Consider the following 20038-nt stretch of genomic DNA (forward strand, 5'->3'; position numbering starts at 1 on the left):
TGGAAGTTGCTGTTGACCCATCAGCCCCTAAGTAAATTATTTTAAAGCAGAAATAGGCCCACTGAAATATCAATCCTAAAACAAGATATGTATCTTTAAGTGAAAGCAAACCTTCCATGCCAAGCTTTTTTTTTTTCACCTCCCTCTTTTCTTCCTTCTGGAATTCCATTTACCAATAAACATACTTTAAAAATACTTAGTATTTTCTGAAATATAATACTCTGCATTTCAGAATACTGGACTTGAAATTAAACTAAATGACCATGTCATCAGGAGGTATAAAGAGAATTTATAAAAGCTAAAAGCAGCTCTGTAGTTATGATATTTTTAAAAAAATCTTTTCTTTAGGATTTTTCTCCTGAGAAGCTGAGAGACCTCAGGAACAAAATGTAAACAATGGTTATCTGCTGCTGTGGAATGCAACAGGTGCATCTGGGATTGGTCTTGTGTGGTTGTTTCTAATTAATGGCCAATCACAGCCCAGCTGTCCGGACTGTCTCAGTCAGTGACAAGCCTTTGTTATCACTCCTTTTCTATTCTTAGCTGGCCTTCTGATAAAATCCTTTCTTCTATTCTTTTAGTATAGTTTGAATATAATATAAATCACAAAATAATAAATCAGCTGTCTGAAACATGGAGTCAGATCCTCGGTGCCTTCCCTCATCCTCAGACCCCTGTGAACACGGTCACACAGTTCTAGTTCTGAAGGACTCAATTCCTAAATCTGGGAATTCCAGAACTCTTTTTCCACTCAGGAGGTGCCAGTGTCCATCAGATACATCTTTTACAGATATTCAGATGCCAGTTTTTGGCAGTCACAAATCAATCCAGGTGCCCACAGCAGGAGCCCCTCCCAGTGCAGGGCAGAATGATGGAGCAGGATTTGAGGCTGCTGGAATTCCCATCAATACTCCAACATTACTCAAACATTACTCCAAGCACTGCCAGCTCCTGGGACCTGCTCTCCTCCTCTGGGAGGTGTCTGGCCTCCCTCCAAAGTTCCCAATTTTCTCTCCAGACTGAGCTGCACCCTCCCAGCAGCTCCATGAAGCTGTGGGAGCGTTACAAAGCCCTGAACCCACAGGAAAGCCCCAGCCAGAAATGAGTCACGTCTCTCACTGCCTGCAGCTCTGAGCAAAGCTGTTTTCCTGCAGGAACCTCCTTTTGGCAAATCCACTGCATTTCCAATCCCTTTATGTCTGTAAAAGCCTCCAAAAGGGGAGCAGCAGAGCACAAAGCTGCAGTAAAACTTTGGGTTGTGCTACTCACTTGTCGCTCGGAGTTCTCTCGAAGTGCTTCAAGTGTCTTTTCAAGCTGGGCTTTTTCCTTCAGCAAATCTTTACTCTGATTTTGACTGTTCTGAAGACTTTGTTTCTCTTGGCTAATTTCATTCTCCAGCTCTTCAAGCTGGGAAGAGAAACAAAAGTTTGAAAATGTACTTAAGAACGACAGTCTTAGCTGGGTTGAAGGCACCCTTATAGAAATGAATAAAGAAGCTTAAGGGAAAGAATTAAACAGAATTTTCTAATCTTTAATTGAAACATTAATTTCTTCTGGGAATACATTTACTCCTGCCAGAATTTTCTCCCTGGCTCAGAACACTGTATCTATAAAGTATTTTAGTGTAAAAAAAAAAAAAAAGTCAGATTTTCTCAGGCTCTGGATACTTCCTCCAGCATAATTTTTTTCTCTTAAAATCCCATTTCAGTGAGATTTATACTGCTCCTCCAAGACTCTTTTAACTTAGGAAGGTTCAATGTTGTTTGATCTTACTTAACTATTTCAAGAGATAATTAAGATGATTCCTTGGGAATTAAATATGAGTTTGTTTTGTCAAGTGTTTCCAACTTGCAGAGAGCAAAGCTATTTAAAATTTAAAATACCCAAGCATGATTTCTCTGCCACATTTGAGTGGTAACAAGTTGACCTGAATGATATTTGTGTGTTTCTATTCCTTTCTTTTGGGCACAGCACAGAGGCTGCTCCAAAAAACAGCAGCTTCTTAGGAATCAGAAACTCATGGAAGCATGGAATGCAGTAGGGATTTCTTTAATTTTCTTTTTTTAATTATCTCTTAGCCACTCTAAGAATAGTCTTTCACCTGAGATAGCTGCTGATGTCAAAGCTATTTAGACATTTTCACTCCACTGTAATTAGCCCCAGCTTATTTTTTCCCTAATTTTTATTCTCTATAAATACCACTGACTAAATTATTCTATTTGATACACACAATTTGAGGAGCAAAGTCCTGCAGCTGAGCACAGTTAAACCTGACAAACTCCCCTCCTGAGCTGTTTATCAATTCCCTGACCCACCTTCTCCCTCCCTCAGCTGAAATGAGGACACAGGACCAAGTTTTCAGCTCAGACTCATCACTCACACACACTGTCTTCTGCTTCATAATTACCAAAATTAATGCTCTGCACTATTCTAAACCACTTCCATTACTCATCATATCCCAAATATATTATTATTTTTTTCCCCTCACTGGTCACACTCTCACATAATAAAAAGAGAAACACCTCTTGGATGTGGTTTTACTTTTTACTATAAACTTACACACACTGTAACTCCACTTAGACCCTTGCAATGCCTTACCCAAAATAACAGCAATTCATAAAATCACCCTTTAGGAAGAAAATGGCAGAGAACATGAGGCAGTTCTCACACCATCCAAGCACACCCTGACCTTTACCTTCTTGCTAAGTCTTTGGTTTTCTTTTTCCATTTTCAGAATCCTTGAGCTGCTGCCTTCCACAGAGCCCACTGCACTTTGCAGCTCTTCCACAGTCTTCAGCAAACTTTGGTTTTCCATTTCCAGCTTCAGCAACCTGCTGGATGTCAGCTCATTCACCTCATGGCCCAGTGATTTCTGTGGCACTGCAGGAGAAAAACACCATTAGTCAAATAAAAGCTGACTTATTAGCCAGAATTGTTCAGATTCTGCATTTTTAGAGGATTTAACAGCCTTTGAAGGTCCTTCCAATGCCCTCTTGGTGACCAGAGCTGATCAGGATTAGAAATATTAGAAATTAAAATAGGTTCTACTCTCCTAATCACAGCACAGATTTGTTTCCCACAACTCAGGATGTGGCTCCAAATTCCACAAGTGCTTTGCACAGAATCCAGTTTGTATCCAAGCATGTTGTACTGAAGAATCCAAATTTTCACCACAGCTTTTCTCCTTAACTTGGAGAACAGCAAAGCCAGAAGAATCATGATCTGTGCTGCAGAGTACACAAGTGTGAATGGCAAATAATGGAATTTCCAGGTATTTATGGGGTTTACACAACTATTTAACTGGGCAAGACTTCTCATGGACAGCCTGTATCTCAATGGACACATGGGAATCAGCATTTCTCCAGAGGACAACACTTCAGAAATACATTTAATTTCCCAATGCTACCCAGCCTCTGAGACTTCAATTTCAATAACTCATGTTTACCTTCAGAAAGTTCAGTAGTCCTGTTTATCTGCTCCAGCTCCCAGCCAAGGTGCAAAGACTCATCCATACTTTGTTTCTGAGCCATTTCTAGGGTCATGTTTTCCTCCATGAGCTCCTCAATCTTCTTTCTGTCCATATCACGCTCCTTGGAAATGATTTCACAGGTTAAAAGTCTCAATATGTGAAAAGTATTTCATTATCTATATTCTATTGATATCTATATTATATTATCTTTATTATGTTGTCACAGGGAAGGGCAAAGTGCTTCTTCTGGTCTGCCTAGACAGTGAGATGGGGGGAAATTGGGAAAAGTTGGGAGAACTTAGAAAGGGATTTGAAGAACTTTTTGTAAAAAGAAGATTACAAAGAACCTCTTCTCCTCATAACCTACAGCAATCATTCCCTACTCTTCCAAATTTTACCTCTTTCTGAATATTAGGAAGCAAAGTGCATGGGATAAACACAATTAAGTGACATTGATTCACATAAAAAAAAAAAAAACAAACCAAAAAACCTATTGCTCTTGAATCTCTGCATTTATCATCACATTCCTTCTCCTCCCTGCTATTTGGAAGTATTTTATTAAAAATGGGAATTAAATTCAGTGTGTATGAGTTGCCTTTGCCACCCTCCCCTGGCACTCACCATCTCCATGTCATGCAGTTTAGCCTTCAGCTGTAAATTCTCCTTTTCTAACTCGTGCAGTTTATCTGATCGAGCTCGGGTCCCCTCCAACTGATCTTCCAACATTGTCTTGGTTTCTAGCAACACTTGATTGTCTTCCTTCAACTCCTGCAAAAATGGATCAACAACAACAAATAAATCCCAAACCAGAAGCATTCCCCTGCTCATGCAAACTTTGATACACAGCCACTTCCAGAAACCCAAACTAAAACTGGGAGCTGAAACAGACTTTTATAAAAAGCACATCTGCAGCAATTCCATATAAATGCAACCCATAAATTTCTGTAAAAATAAAATTTGATATAAATTAAATACTCTCTAAGTCATTAAGAACAAATAAGGTGTTGATAATTATAATCAAACCATCAGAATCTCTGTGATTTGGGCTGTGATCTGGAAAGATGTACCACATGTACAGCCCAAAATTAGGTTTATAGGCCACTGGGCCCAAAGTCAGGCCATGCTGCTGAAAATGCACCTACAATCTTAAAATACAACCAGCCACTCTCAAAGGGCCTGATCGGCTTTAATTTTGGTACATAGAGGATTTTTTTTAATAGCATCTGATGAAAGTAATGTGTAAAATACATAATTGGCAATTTTCCTCATGATATAAAGAAAAAACTTTTCAAACTTCAGCACACAGTCAGCTGCAAAATCTGAAAAAGGATCACATAAATATCCCTCATACTCCTCCCTACACAAATATTAAGTTAACTCATAATTATTATGAAGCAAACCCAACTAATTAATATTGATCTGTATTGAAGAATCCTTAAAATATCCAATAGTTTACCAGCTATGAAAACACATAAACGATTTTTAGGGGATTTATTAGTTTAAACATTCTATGAAAATGAAACTTCCACTGTTGTCAAATCCTGTGCACTAATCTGCTTTCCTTTACTGATTTTTATACCATATGGCACTTGCCCATCAAATTTGTCATTTACAGACAGAATGATGGCCTGATAAATTCCTGCATGTTGATTTGCCTCCTAAATTACTAAGTCATGCCAGAACTCTAAGTTTCCCTTGCCTGGTGTTGGAACATCTTTTTTTAGTGTATTTTGTGCCATTGTCCTGTACTCATTTATGTGAGCAGCCCTCCTTTCTTCAACACTTGACTCAGAAAATTGCTTTCCCTTAGGAGACCTATAGAGGAGAAAGGAATTATTATATTTATAGCATTTTTGGAATTAATTCCTCTGAGTTTCTCAATCCATCCTTCATAGAAGCTTCCACTTGCCCTGCTAGCTTAGAGCTTTGGTGAACACTGCTGACTTCCATACCATTAGACATGGAAACAATTACCAAAAAAATGGAATTTGTCACAAAAGCCTGACTGCCATATCCCAGAGAGCAGGACACTGCAACACTTTCTCCCATCCCAACGTTTCAATCTCCAAATGCACTTTGGAAAAGCCCCAGCCAAGAGAAGAACTGTAGCAGGCCCAGGAGCTGCAATGCCCCCATGTTCAGCAGCCCAGGACAGGAAATGCCCACTCATGATGACTGGACCTTAGAAGCCTCTGTAAGACTATAGGTCACTTTCCTTTAATCCTTACTATTGGACAATTCCTAAAGCCTCTGTACCCTATAAAAACCCCTACTGTTGTCCCAGTTTGGCAGAAGAGCTGTCCCTGAGAACCTTCACAGAAGATTCAATAAAGACACCTCTGTGGAACCTCACACAGCCTTCTCCTCTCTCCCTGTGTCTGCCTAAGGCACCCAGCAAGCAAAGAGCTGAAATCACAAAATGATAATGAGAATATAGAAACTATAAGGAAGATTGAAATGAAAGGAAGCTTTGAGATCCCTCAGTTACTGAGCAACTGGAAAACAATGGTGTGGCTGGTTGAAGGCAATCCCCTTTTGATGAAACAACACCCTCTGCTTGCAGACAGGCCCAAGCATCAGAACCCTACTAGTTTAGCAGAAGGGGCTCAAAGAGGAGTTTTTAGGGTTTAAAATGTAACACAGTATGGTAATGTAATGATTCTTATAGGCTGTATGGAAATGCTGTAGGATTTGTATATTGTACTAGATTGGTTAGTGAGAATTAGAATATTCAACACAGAAGATTTATAGCATTGTAATGGGAACCTCGCTCTCTTACCCTTTTACTCTTACCTTTTTTACTCTCTTACACTCCTACACTCTTACCCCCTCATCCTCTCTACCCCTCTCTTCTCTCGGGCCTGCTCTGAGCTGTGGCTGGCAGCTCCAGCAGGGCCCTGCACCCAGGCCCTTTGCAATAAACCCCAAGTTCCAGACCTGGCTTCAGAGATCTCTCATCTCCATCCATCCCGTCCATCCCACAGTGGCTGTGGGTGATTTCCCCCTGGATTTACTCACCTCCACCCTGGCTTTGTAGAACTCAATGTCATGGAGCCTCTCCTTGTAGCGGCTGACTTCGCTCTCCAGCTTGTCCACGCGGATCGCCTTCTCGCGCAGCGCGTCCAGCTCGTCCCGGTACACGCGGGCAGAGCGCGCGTCCGACAGCAGGTTCATGTTCTGGGACACAGAGACGGGAATGCACAGGGGTATTGGTAACTCTGAGAATTCAATGAAAAATCCAATAGATCGTACAGGATTGTAGGTGATTGTATTGCCAAGGAAACTGCACTGGGCTTTCTCAAGGAGTAACTATTATATATATATATATATATATATATATATATATATATATATATATATAGTGTCACCATGATATTTTCTGAAAAATCCCTTTGCCAGGATTTTTCCTCCTGAGAATCAGTTTTGCTCCTTTGCAATGTGATTTGGAGAATTGTTTATCCCAACATGTGAATTGTTTTTACTCAATGACCAATCCCAGTCCAGCTGTGTCAGACTGTGGTCTGTCACGGGTTTTTATTGTCATTCTTGTCCAGCCTTCTGATGTATCCTTTCTCTTTCTTTAGTATAGTTTTAGTATCGTATAGTTTTAGTTTTTACTTTACTATAGTTTATCACATCACATCATACTAAATCAATAGTCTTAGAGTCAAATTCTCTAGAGAATTTGAGAGAACTTAAATGAGAGATGAGAGAGATGAGAGAACTCATCTCTCACCTCGTCCTCGGGACCCTCACAACACCACACCATATACTGTATATTTATGATGTATTTAAGGTTTTTCCCCTCATTATCACCACACAAAGTATAAAGAAAAGCCAGACAAAATTGGACCAGTTTAATTTTAAGAAGATCCTTTCAGAGGATGCACTGGTGGCAAATTGCTTGAATGAAGAAATAAAACAATTAGAGAAGAAATACTAACCTAAGTTAGGGCATTGTTTTTAATTGTATATTTATGATGCAATGAGGGGAAAAACCATAAATATCACCACACAAAGTATAAAGAAAAAATCAGACAATTGGAGCACTTTCACTTTAAGAAGATCCTTTCAGAGGATGCACTGGTGGCAAATTGCTTGATGAAGAAACAATACAAATTAGAGAAGAAATACTAACCTAAGGGCATTTTAAAAAATTGTATATTTATGATGTATTGAAGGTTTTCCTCCTCATTATCACCACACAAAATAGAAAGAAAAACCAGACAAAATTGAACCAGTTTCATTTTAAGAAGATCCTTTCAGAGGATGCACTGGTGGCAAATTGCTTGAATGAAGAAACAAAAAAAAAATCAGAGAAGATTTTTTTCCATCATAATATACCAAATAAAGGAATAAATTACACAAGGTAAAGTTCAGAATGCAAAATTAAAAAATAAACATGAAAACATACTTAATATCAAAAAAGTGGTGAATTGTTCTGGTGGTGGTAACTTTTCTTAAAATAATAAAATGATTAAACCCACACCTCTTGCTGAAGTCTCTTCAGTTCAGCTTCCATCTGTTCCAGCTCTTGTTTACAGTCAAGCAGCTGCTCAGTCTTTTCCTCACTTGAAGGAGAAAACACAAACCAGTTAAACATGGCCACAAAACCTGCTAATGATCACCAGGTTTGAGAACAAAATGCTGAGATTTGAGAGGCTTCCACCTTTAACCTACAATTTCAGGGACATCAAGAGTGTAAAATTTAGGGTTGGCATTAAGGTTTAGTTAATATTATTAAGTTAAAATAATATTTTAATGTTATCTTATGTAATATTTTAAATGTTAAGACTTTTCATAGGTTTAAATTGTTGTTTCCTACTCACACAGGGCAGAAAACGGGGTGTAAAATAAGGAATTTTTGCAATAAGGGATTTTGTGTAAGAAACCACAGGCATTGGTGGTTAGAAAATGAATGAAAATGAATGTGTACCAGGAGATCCACATCCAAAACTCAACTCAGAATAATTTCAAATAACACCATCAAAAGGTCCAAATTCTTTCCAGGAGAACCAGACACTGACTCCTTGTCACAATCAAGTAAAGCCAATTTTAAAAGCACTTTTATAGCTCTGTAATTTTTCCTTGTCTGGCAGAGCAGAATTAAGGGTTTTAGGTGTCTCGACTCAATTGAAGAAGATACTGCTTAATAAACTCAGTAATTTCATGAAACACAATGAATTTTAACTTTATGGGGACAACACAGTGTCTGTTTTAGTATACTCAGAAACCTGTGATAAAAACAATTTGACACAGAATTCTACAATTCTTACATGACTCATTCTTAACTTCCAACTCATTTCCCAATCCTTAAAAAATGAGTTTGTTAAACCATGACTAAGTGCAAAGGAAGTATTTAATTCTCTCACAGACAAAGAGATGTTAAAAATTACACTGCACCTCAGAACAAACATTTGCTGTAGAAAAACCTGCCAATATTGAATATTCTTCAAAGATGTATTGCATATTCAAATGTGTTACTGTATTATTCTACATTCTGGAATACAAGTAAGAAACTAAAGTAGAAAAGGGGGAAAGAAGAAAATTTAATGCACGGAAATGTATAACGCTATGTCAAAACAATCATACCAACAAAAACTAGGTATGTTTTAAACAGAACTAGAGCAGTTGTTTTTAAACATGAACGAGTTTCACCATGAATGATCTCTTTGGAAAAGGATTGTTTGGAAAAGGTCACTGAGCCTACAAGCAGGGGAGGCTCAGCTCTGCACAGCTCAGTGCAACATCCCTGTCACAGCTTTCCCACTCCAGAGGTGCTCAGAAACCAGGCACAAACATAAATTTATTCCTGATTTCTGTGACTTTCCCATCAGCATCATATTGCTGCTATTGTTCTACATGGAAACACACAGAACTCAACACTCAGAAAATGAGGTGTGCAAATTCCTTCTTTGGGGTTTCTGTATTCCCTGGTTTGCATCCAACTGAAAAATAATCTTTACAGACCTTTTATAGGAAATTACATCAGCTACACTGCATATTAAACCAGGTATGAAGGTTCACTGCCAAAACCAGATTATAAATAAATTTTATGCTGAGTATTTCCAAGTCTGGAATTAATGTAATTTAAAATTTATCAAATAGATGCAGCATTTAACACTAAATGCTGCAGACAGAAGTTAATTCATCCAAGTCTGGTATTTTAAGATACTGCTACATGCAAAGGGAAATTATTTACCAACTGAATTCAAATAAGAGTGCAAAATGTGGACTGTTCTGAGCCATCAGTGTTGCCCTAATTGCACGCTTCAGCTACAGACTGGAGAGGATTGGACTAAATTATACAGAACATACCAGTGTTCACTGTTTAGGCTATCTATTAACTGTCAATCAAACTAATAACAGCAATTTTTTCACTAATTTTCTTGGTGCAGCTGTTTATAGAATATCCTGGGCGGGCTCATTGCAGGAGACACAATAATACAGACATCAGGGAAAAAGAGCCCCAGCTTTTGTCCTCTGTTCCTCATGAGGACCATGCTGTAGTGGGGGAAGGGGATCCTCTGAGTAAATCAACAAGATCCTTAATCCAGCCAGCTAGAAATCATCTGATCAACAAACTCTGAATTGTGACTTATGCTACCTTCAGCTTGTGATTTAGTTTACCTGTCTCCTCTCCCCACTGCTGAATTAAAAAAAAATAAAATAAATCTTTATTTATGCTGTTTCTACACATACTGAATCTCTTCAGATGGAGCATTTTAATTCAGAACACACACACTTCACTCTGCTAAAACAACTGACACATTGCTACAGGGAGAAGCAGATTCTCCACAGGTCTGTTATTGATCTCCTCTTTAAATAACTCCTCACTCTGCTCAGATCTGCTCCTTGACTATGAAGACAAAGAGCCCACAAAAACCTACAGAATCAGGAGCAAGTAAGTGTTGTGCAGACAAGAAATCTTTTACACAGGAACAAAGAGGTGGGAGATAGGAAAGCATTCTAATGGAAAATTTTTGTCCTATCTGCAATGATTTTGAACCATGAATTAACCATAGGTGAGTATTTCTCGTTGGAAACAGGTCACCAAATGATGCTGCTGAGAAGGAATCCCTCCTGCATCATCTCCTTTTAATGATCACCTGGTTTGAGAACAAAACGTTGAGATTTGTGAGACTTCCACCATTAATCCATGATTTCAGGGACATCAGAGAAGAAAATTTAGGTCAAAACATCATTATGAATACAAACAGAGACAAACACAGATGAAACACTGTATTTGTCCCATGGGTCCACAAATCTTCTTGTATTATAAAAATACCCCTCCTGGGGAGCAATAACTAAAAAAAAAACACATTTGAAATGACAAAGAGCTGTATAGGCTGGGGAAGTGTGGCTGGACAGTGTTGAGGAAGAAAGGGACCAGGGTGGTTGAATATGAGCCAGCAAAGTGCCTTGGTGGCCAAGAAGGCCAATGGCTCCTGGCCTGCATTAGAATTGTGTGGCCAGCAGGAGCAGGGAGGTCATTCTGCCCTGTGCTCGGTGCTGGTGAGGCCACATCTTGAGTGCTGTGTCCATTTCTGGGCCCTCAGTTTGGGAAGGATGCTGAGATGCTTGAGTGCGTCCCATGTAGACTTTCAAAACTTCAAACTTTCAAAAGCTTTTTGAAGGTCTACACTGTCAAGCCATACCAATAAACAGAAACAACTGTGTCTTGTGAATGCTGAAACCAGGAACAACTTGTTCCAGATCCTGAGGAGATTTCCTGTGGGTTGCAGGATGAGAAGGCTGGTGAGGGGCTGGGAACACAAGCCCTGTGAGGAACATTTGAGGGAGCTGGGGCTGTTAAGCCTGGAGAAGAGGAGGCTTAGAGGTGACCTTATTGCTCTCCACAGCTTCCTGAAGGGAGGTTGTGGACAGGTGGGGGCTGGTCTCTGACAAAACCAGAGGACACAGTCTCAAGCTATGTCAGGGAAGGCACAGGTTGGATATTAGGAAGAAATTTTTCACCAAAAGAATACTGGAATGCTCTTCCCAAGGAGGTGGTAGAATCACCATCTCTGGATGTGTTTAACAAAAGACTGGGTGCGGCACTTGGTGCTGTAGTCTGGTTGAGGTGTTAGGGCATAGCTTGGACTTGATGATCTTAGAGGTCTCTTCCAACCTCATCATTCTGTGATTCTGTGACTTGGCCAGAAGAGGAGCAGATGAGTGGAAAGGATGAGTGTGAATTGTACTCACAGCTCCTGCCTGAGCCTCCTGATCTTGGCCTTGGCGTCGGCGAGCTCCACGCTCAGGTGCTGCCGGCTCTCGGTGCGCTTCATGCCGGGGGAGCCGCACGGCGACTGCGCGGCCGAGGCGTGCGGCAGGAAGCGCAGGCAGTCCCGCTCCTCCGACAGCTCAATGATGGTCTGAGGGACAGAACAGGGAAAAGTCCAGAGGGGCCCTCACAGAGCCACCTCTGGGTGTCATTCACAGCAAACACTCCAATGGCACCACAACGATGGGAAGGTTTTGGCCATCGAGGAAATCCAAAGTTCTGCCTGCACTTCTATGCCTAAAGTAAAGAGCCACAGCTTTTGCACAGCACCTTCTGCTGTTTTACATTTTATTTTTCTGCTATTTTAAATTTTGTTTTTCACTTCAGACTTTTAAGCCCACAAAATGGCCACTACTCAGAATGGACTGGGTAATCAAAAGTGTGAATTCCTTGAAAACCATCACCTGTTAAAAATAAAGATAATACTCCTATTTCCCCCTATAAATAAAGGTGTTAGCCAAATATGAACATCTCTCACAGTTTTAAGTATTTTTCCTTTGCTTTGAACAAAGGCATCACCCCCATCCCCCACCCTCTGTTGTATTCCTATCAAGGCTGTGATCTGGAAGAACTGTCAAAGGAATATCTGGAATAATTGCAACATGGACACATCCACTCTACTGAGGGGCAATCTGGGACCACCAAGATGATTCACAATTCTAACTTTGTAGGAAATACAGTTCTGTTCCTTGATACTAACATGGTACAACAACTGTGCCTCAAGATAAGCCTGCAAAACCTCCTCTCCTGGTATGGATTCTGCTTTGTCCCCCTCAAACCTGGACAACAGGACATGGGAATAGAACAGCTTTCAGTGACTGCCTTGCAAATTGATGGGTTATTGATTCCTGGTAAATGCAGCTGATACAGCCTTGGATTCCCTGTTTTCAGCTACTGATGATTGTTGAAGTTGTTTCCCATTCTGGCTATGTGGAAAAGATCACCTCTTATCACTCCTACTTTATTCCAGCTTTATCTTTCCTACATTATTTAACAAATATGCACAGAAGAACTCGCTGAAACAACATTCTGGCAGTCAGGAATCCTTGCTCCAACATGTCAGCAGAAAATTAAACTGTTAGTTATAACAATACTGGGCTGCATTATGTCAGAAAAAAAAAAGATTTCTTGTATTTCTCTTAAGCACCAACCCACATCCATACCTCTGAGTGCTCATCTCTTTCATCTATAAGCCTTTTTAAATGCAATGCCATATTTTTCAGGAGAGGCTCAACATACTCTTGTGTCAGCACTATGACATCCATCCACTGCAGGTCAAACACATTTTCCTGATTATGAGTTACCTACATGGGGTGAAATGAAAGGGAAAAAACATCCTCTTGGAATTTTAAGAGCAGAAAGGAAGAATAAAAAAAAAATAAAGCTGCAACTCTACAGGTTAAATTTTCTGGATAAGATATGAAAAAACATTTAAAATATATTTAATTGTATGTAAAGGAAGAGTTTTTTGTCCATCTGGAAGCAGCACTTTGGTGACAATAACATTATAAATTACCTACCACATACATTTGATTTGAATTATATTTTATAAAGAAATTTGCATATAAAGATTTCACTAAATTAAATTTGCTGTATGTAACTAAGAAATCCTTGAAGCAACAAATTTGCTTTCTGGTACTGCTCTAAAAATAAAACCCAAAAATGCTCAATCATTAAATCTTTTTGTGAATCAAGTGAAAAAATAAAGCCTTTTTTGCTTACTACAACCACTCAATATGCAAATCACATATGTGATTTACTTGCCATTGAACATGTGCAACTCCCCCTCTTGCAATGCAATATTCCAACACAAAAAATCCCCAAAATTAAAAGCAAAACCCCCTCAAAATACCTCCTGAATATGGGCTGCAACAGCTGCTCTGGTATCAAAATCCAGACTTTGGATTCTTTCAATAAATTCTTCTTTTTTCTGACACTAAAAATAGAGACATCTATTTTATACACATTTATATGTATAATTGCAAGTATTTTCATTCCTCTTTTGCACTTCTTCAGAGCTAAAACTTCTAAAGCTGACATTGCAATGGCCACATGACTAAATTATTATCCAGTAATTCTGGTGACCAGTAAATCCGTGGTTCATGCCATGTTACAGTAATTATAACTTTCAACACTAATTAAATGATACAAGGAAAATCAAATTGAAATGGTAAAATAAAGAGGTTTCTTAAAATTGCTACTTATTCAAATGCTGTGATTTATTAAATACATGAAACAGTGCAGTGAGTTAATTTTCAGCACTCTACCATTTCCTCCTTTTCTTTACAGTATCAGGTAATTAACACTACTGAAATTAATAACCCATTAGGGTGGTATTGGAGGTATTTATGCAGTAACAGGTGGAGGCTTGTAGCCATTTAATTAAAAATCAGAATATTCTATTTTTTTAAGGAATGCAGTTGTATGCAGTTGTACAACAAAGGAAGAAAAGTTTTATACCACCTCAAGTATTAGAGATCAGTAATTCTGAAGTTTCACAGAGACAAACACAATTAAACTCACCTGAACTGCACAACCAAGCAAAAGCAGGAGGAGCTTTTTTACTTCTTCAGTACCTGGCTCTGAGAAGAAAGCAAGAAAAAATGGTAACTGTAAAATTGTAATTGGAGCTTATTCCCCTATCCCTCAGAAAACAGGAGGTTTTCTTGTTATTTCCATATCGTTTTTGTTAACCTAGTTTAGAAAACAACCAGAGGAGCTTTCAGCTCAGTCCTTTTTGCCATTTAATTGCTGGCTTCCAGAGTAACCAAACACCTTAACAGCCACAACAATTTCAAATGGAAAAAAAAAATCAGCCCTTCAAAAAGCAAAACTTCAGAGTGACATTTTTAGAAGTGCTTTGGAGACCTGCAATCAAGTTTTCAATGGCAATCTCAGGTCTCTCAAGATAGTTATAAAAGGGCTTAAATTATCTGTCGCTCCCAAACTGGAAGAGTTGAGGTGACAAGTTCATTTCAATTCCTTATAAAGCTGTATTAGATATTCATCTGCACATCCAAAAAATCAGAATGTATTTCCAAATCTGGCCTTAAGCATCTTAATCTCCTAAAGAAGCTTAAGTTAAAGAACTCTGTTTACAGATTAATAAAAATGTTTCTTACTTTATACGTTGACAATGTCCTCATCTTGCTACTAAATATAGAAATATATTCTAAATCTAGAACACAAATGCCATGAAGCAAATGCTTCAAGGATGACAACACAGTTTAGGCATTGACTCAAGCTGCTGCTTTTGGAGGGTGCTACATAATGTGTATAATCCCAATGATCAGGGAATATTGCAATTTTTCAAGAGGTTTCTCAGGTAGATAAACACATTACAAAAAACATAGATTCAAATGGGAGATTTTCAGTCATTTATTCAGACTTCTTGTATCCCAAAGGCTCAAGCTGTGAAGTCTTTTATGGAGAAATAGAAAAACCATCAAGGAATGTGTTTCAGCTGAAGAAGGGGAATTCCACCTGGCTTTCTGTCTTATCAATAAAGGTTAACAGGAACACTGCAACAGGAGAATCCAACAGCTCACAGACTGCATTCACTTACCCCAATAAATTAATCACATTTTCTTAATTTTTAAGCAATCCCTAAGCTCCTCTTCACTCTTCATCTCCTGACTGCCTTTCAAACACCTACCTGAATATTGATTCCTTGTCTCTTCCCCACGTTCCCTGAAGGTACAGAGCAAAATACTGAACCATCTCAGCTTCCCTCATCCTCTGTCTTTCTTCCTTCTCCTCCATCACAAACACTGAAATAGCTGATTCTATTTTACACCCTTCAACTTGCTGCTGAACTTTGTCCCTACCCTGTGTCACTGTTTGATCTTCCCTGTGCTCATCCTATTCCAGACTTTCCATCCTCCCTGCCCTGCTCCCTCAGGAACACGAACTTTCATCTTTCCCCTTCCCCTGTGCCCCATTATTATCCCTCTGTAATTTAATTTCACATTTACAGTCACAGGCTGTAGCTCTCCTCCAGTTCTCTCCTCCAACTGCCTTCCTGCCAATCAGCTCAGGAAATATTTCCTGATTTCGTTTTTTAATTTTTATTTTCCTGCTGACCTGTTTTACCCAACCTCACCTCCAGCCTTCTCCCTGCATCTTCCTCCACGAGTCAACTGCCTCTGCAATTTGGCATCTTCTGGGATTTCTCTACTAATAAATAATTCCCTAAGTGCAAAGGGGAAAAACTGGGAAACATCCCTGTGAAAAATCACACCTCCAGCCTCAGTTTTAGTGGACCAAATCCAAGTCTTTATCAGGGAATTGACTTTTACTCTGAGGCTTGCCTTGATGCAACCAGATTTGCACAGCAAGTGTCTCCAAAGATCCCTGAGGGTTCATTTCCCTGCACCTGCCTAAAAAAAGCTTAAAAAAATCCATGTAGGGATGAGATCCTTTTCCAAGTGACACAGCAAGAGCAGCCCTAATTTTCAAAGGGGAAAGGTTCTGGACAGAAGAACAGGTCAATATTCTAGTTCAGACCAAACTCTGTGGTAGAACTCCAGCAGGGAGCTGAAACACCTTCAAGAATGTTGTCCAAGCATAACCATTTTATAAAAATGTGAGTGCTACACAACAGAAAAGTCCAAACTTTCTCACAAATCCAACAAAATCCCCCAAGAAGAGCAAAGCACACACCAGCAGAGCTGCCAAACCACAGATCCAAAAACACAAAGACAACTCTTTAAAAATGACCAAACCATAAAATTGGATGTATACAACTGAATGCAATATTATCTCTGTGGGGTTTGATAGTGCATTTTCAGTGAAATGTCATTTTATACTACACAATATTGTTAAAACATTTTCTCTCAGTATCTTGAACAGAATAAAAAATGTCACTACAAAACAATACTACGAGCTGGGTTTTTTTTTAATCTGTTTTTCCAGTAAATCTGCTTTCTAGGCAAATCCATGGAGTCTTTTGAAAACCTTAAGAGAGTCTGGAATCAAAATTAAAAAACCATGATGCATTCTGTTCTTTTGGAAAGGAGGAGACCACATTCACACTTCTTGGTGCATATGACAGCAGCTGCACATATAAAAACTGAAAAAGCTGTGACCTCTGAAGCAAAAGCAGCAATGCTCAGAAGCAGAAAGTAAAACCCACAAGAATTAAAGCAAGATACCTACAGAGATGGGATAGTGCAGATGGGAAATGGAAAATACCAATGTTATGAGCCCTGGGATTGGGAAGTGAGGAAACACAGATGGTTCTTCTGGCTCATGAGGAACCCCCTGGCCCACAGACACAGCAGCAGAGAAGACATCCCAAAGAAACCAAAGCAGCCAGGGGAAGCCACACAGCCTGGAAGAGCAGTTCCTGACCTCTCTGCTGAGGTGGCAGAACGCCAGCAGGACAACACCTGGGGCACATGACACCTAGGGGAATAAACTGTGCCCAATCCACAGTGGCTCCCTGCAGGCCAGGTGTGTCTGCTCCGTGCTGCTGGAATTGAGAGCAAGGTGCAGAGATCCCCAAGAGGCTGTGGACAGGCAGCTGGATCCACACTGGCTAATTTTCTTGGTCTGAAAATTGCAACTCTCAGAGCTGGAAGCAGAGAAGGTGGGAGCATGGAGAAGACAGTGTCAGTTCAGGGAGAAAACAAGAAGGTAATTGCAATATTTTTCAGGTATGGATGCAAGAGAAGCAGGAGAGGTTGGGGGAAGGAGAAACAAGGATCAGGAGCTGGATCAAGTGAGATGCACTGAACTGCCAATTCCCTCAGCAGTGACAGGTAAAGAAAGTTGGAGGTGCAGTAGCTGGGAGTACATGAAATTTTAACTTTGTGCCATCACTGGTTCACTGGCTGCTGGGAAATGCACTGGGCTCAGTGTAAATCCTAGTGAAAGCCAGGGCTGAGGCTGTGACAGAACATGTTTTTAGAGTGTGGACCCTTCGTGTGGACAAAGAAAATCATTATTAAATCATTACTCATCATTCTTACACCACTTATTTGATAAACAATCTTCTGTTGAAAGGCTCAACCCTTCAGGAATTTTATTTCCAGTGAATAAATTATTCCAGTGAATAAATACGATCACACCAGTATACATTTTTATCTTAGTCAAAAATAAACTTACCAGAAAAAGGATTTTTGCCAATTATTAGCACATTTGGCAAAGACATCATGATCAACTGCTGCAAAGTCTCCTATAAAAGTTAATTAAAACATTATTTACATCATGTGTACTGAATGAAAGCAAACATCAAATGCCAACAGCCATTAAAGAGAAATCAGTATTAATTAAACAGTTTTAATATTTTTCAGGACTTCATGCATACAATTCATAAAATACTTATTTACATTCTAATTAAAAAACAACTAACAAATAAGAGTTACTTCTACAGAAGCTTTGTTTTACTGGTCTGCACAATCATCTCACACAGCAAAATCCTCTCGTGGCAATGAGCTGGCTTAGGGGACTTAAGCCAACGAGATCCTGAGTCTCAGAATGCAGCAAAACCCTTTCAATTTATTATGTTCATGTTTTCCTGACTAACCTATTGATACATATTTGTTTTATTGGCTCTAAAGTGCATTTCTACTGCAAAAAAAGATCTATTTCCTTTATTTCACAGTTTCTTTGGCCTCACCAAAAGGTGGATGTGAAAATCCCAGGGGTTTTGCTGCAGTGACACTGGGCCAGCTGTGAATATAAAGGTACAAACCCTGTGTGCACAATCCCATGGAATTTTAGCTGGGAAGTGCCACACACCAGGCAGCAGCTCTGCCTATCTGTGCCATGGATTCCATCAATGGAGCTCCTGTAGTGGCTGTAATCAGGTCAAATCCCCAGTCTAGACAGAGCCTAATTCTCCTGAAGCAGAGAAGTCTCTCCTGTTCCCAGATATTTATTCCCAGCAGATGCCATCCTATAGTCAGGCTTTTTGTTTTTCCACAGTGACAGATCCATTATTATATAAAATGTTCCTGCTCAAAAGCAACACATTCCAGAAGAGCCCAGGGCATCAACCTAACACAGGTCCACTTGTTTTAGGTCAAACTGAAAAAAAATCCAGTATTTCTTGAAAAACACCAGTAGAAATTATTAGTTACAGCTACACTTGAAAGTTCCCACCAGTTCATACACAACACCAACGTTATACCTGAAATGATTAATAGCAAACTGCAAAATATACATTCCCTCTGGACATGCCTAAGACAAATTATAAGGAGGGAGAAAACAGCTTTGACTTCCTTCAATATAATGGAATTTAACCAACTGTGACACCTGTATTTCTCAGACTTTGATAAAGACCATTTTCTAACAAAAATAAGACATGAAGTGCACCACAGGATGTTTTAAAACAAAATAAAACAGATAAAATACAATTAATTTAATGAGCGTCAACAGCTACTATGAAAGAAAATCACATCTCTTTAGAGTGGCTTTTTATTGTTTGCTTTTGTTGTTTTTTGGGAGTGGTTTTTGGGAGTATCTCAAATAATTCCATGATGCTATCATAAAGCAGAGATGAGCAGCAGTAAGCAGAAGCTGTGCCCTAAGCAGACAGGATCTCCTGTTTCCTTACAACACCTCTGCCTTGCCCCAGAGATGTCTGACACCTTTTCTGTCTCTTGGTGTTAACCTCAGCACTGGCTTTGCTTGCACAAACTTGCACAGCTCACCAGCATTTATTTTACTGAAGATTTGCACCTCCTCAGTCAAATCTGCTGAGAGTCATGGACACTCACTGGATTAAACCTCTGGAGCCCACCAAAATTTAGAATAATTTATCTTGAACTAACTGCTGAGAACAGTTCCGTGCTCTTACACTGCCAAGAAATGTACACACACCAATTACTGCTTCAGGACCAGAACTGTAATTCCAGAGAATAACAAAGATGATATAGGAACAACAACAAAAAAAATGTGACTAATCTAACATAACACCTTAAGTTTGAATGTTACATCCTACCAGGGCAGGTTTTTGACCAGACATCCACAGCACCGATGTGATTTTTCACTAAACTGAGAGAAGGTTTTCCACAGATCTTACAAAACCACATGGAACAAACCAGCTTGGAGAAGTGTTAAAGAGTTAGGTTAACACAGTGCTAAAAATCCCAAATTCCCACATTCATCAGTGTCTGATGGCAACCCCGAGGGAAATCCTGTGTCAGTGCAGTGAATGGTGTCCTGTCCCCTCCCTGGGCTCCAGGAACAGCCCCGGGCAGGGTTCCTGTACTCTCAGCTCTCAGGAGCACTGGGCTGTGAGGCTCCTGCCTCCCCCCAGCCTAAGGGTGGCCTCT

General features: G+C 39.6%; 1 protein-coding gene across 16 annotated transcripts in view; it reads right to left on the bottom strand.

The window, feature by feature from the left end:
• The window catches only part of CCDC88A (coiled-coil domain containing 88A), a 69318-nt gene that overhangs the window by 31837 nt on the left and 17443 nt on the right, over positions 1-20038 (bottom strand). For 15 of the 16 annotated variants that reach the window (XR_010027222.1, XM_063152754.1, XM_063152757.1 and 12 more), the window contains exons 5-15: positions 17865-17934; positions 14280-14338; positions 13609-13692; positions 12920-13060; positions 11678-11847; positions 7959-8040; positions 6488-6646; positions 4091-4237; positions 3446-3590; positions 2696-2880; positions 1270-1407 (exon numbers count right to left, since the gene is read on the bottom strand). Coding sequence is in view for 15 of the 16 variants with exons in the window: in XM_063152754.1 (XP_063008824.1) it covers positions 1270-1407; positions 2696-2880; positions 3446-3590; positions 4091-4237; positions 6488-6646; positions 7959-8040; positions 11678-11847; positions 12920-13060; positions 13609-13692; positions 14280-14338; positions 17865-17934 (1380 nt within the window). In the remaining variant the exon portion in view is untranslated. Of the gene's footprint in view, positions 1-1269; positions 1408-2695; positions 2881-3445; positions 3591-4090; positions 4238-6487; positions 6647-7958; positions 8041-11677; positions 11848-12919; positions 13061-13608; positions 13693-14279; positions 14339-17108; positions 17279-17864; positions 17935-20038 lie in introns of those variants that run through there. The other variant, XM_063152746.1, reaches the window with a different exon arrangement.

This window comes from Melospiza melodia, chromosome 3, assembly GCF_035770615.1.
Source record: "Melospiza melodia melodia isolate bMelMel2 chromosome 3, bMelMel2.pri, whole genome shotgun sequence".
Classification (NCBI taxonomy): domain Eukaryota; kingdom Metazoa; phylum Chordata; class Aves; order Passeriformes; family Passerellidae; genus Melospiza; species Melospiza melodia.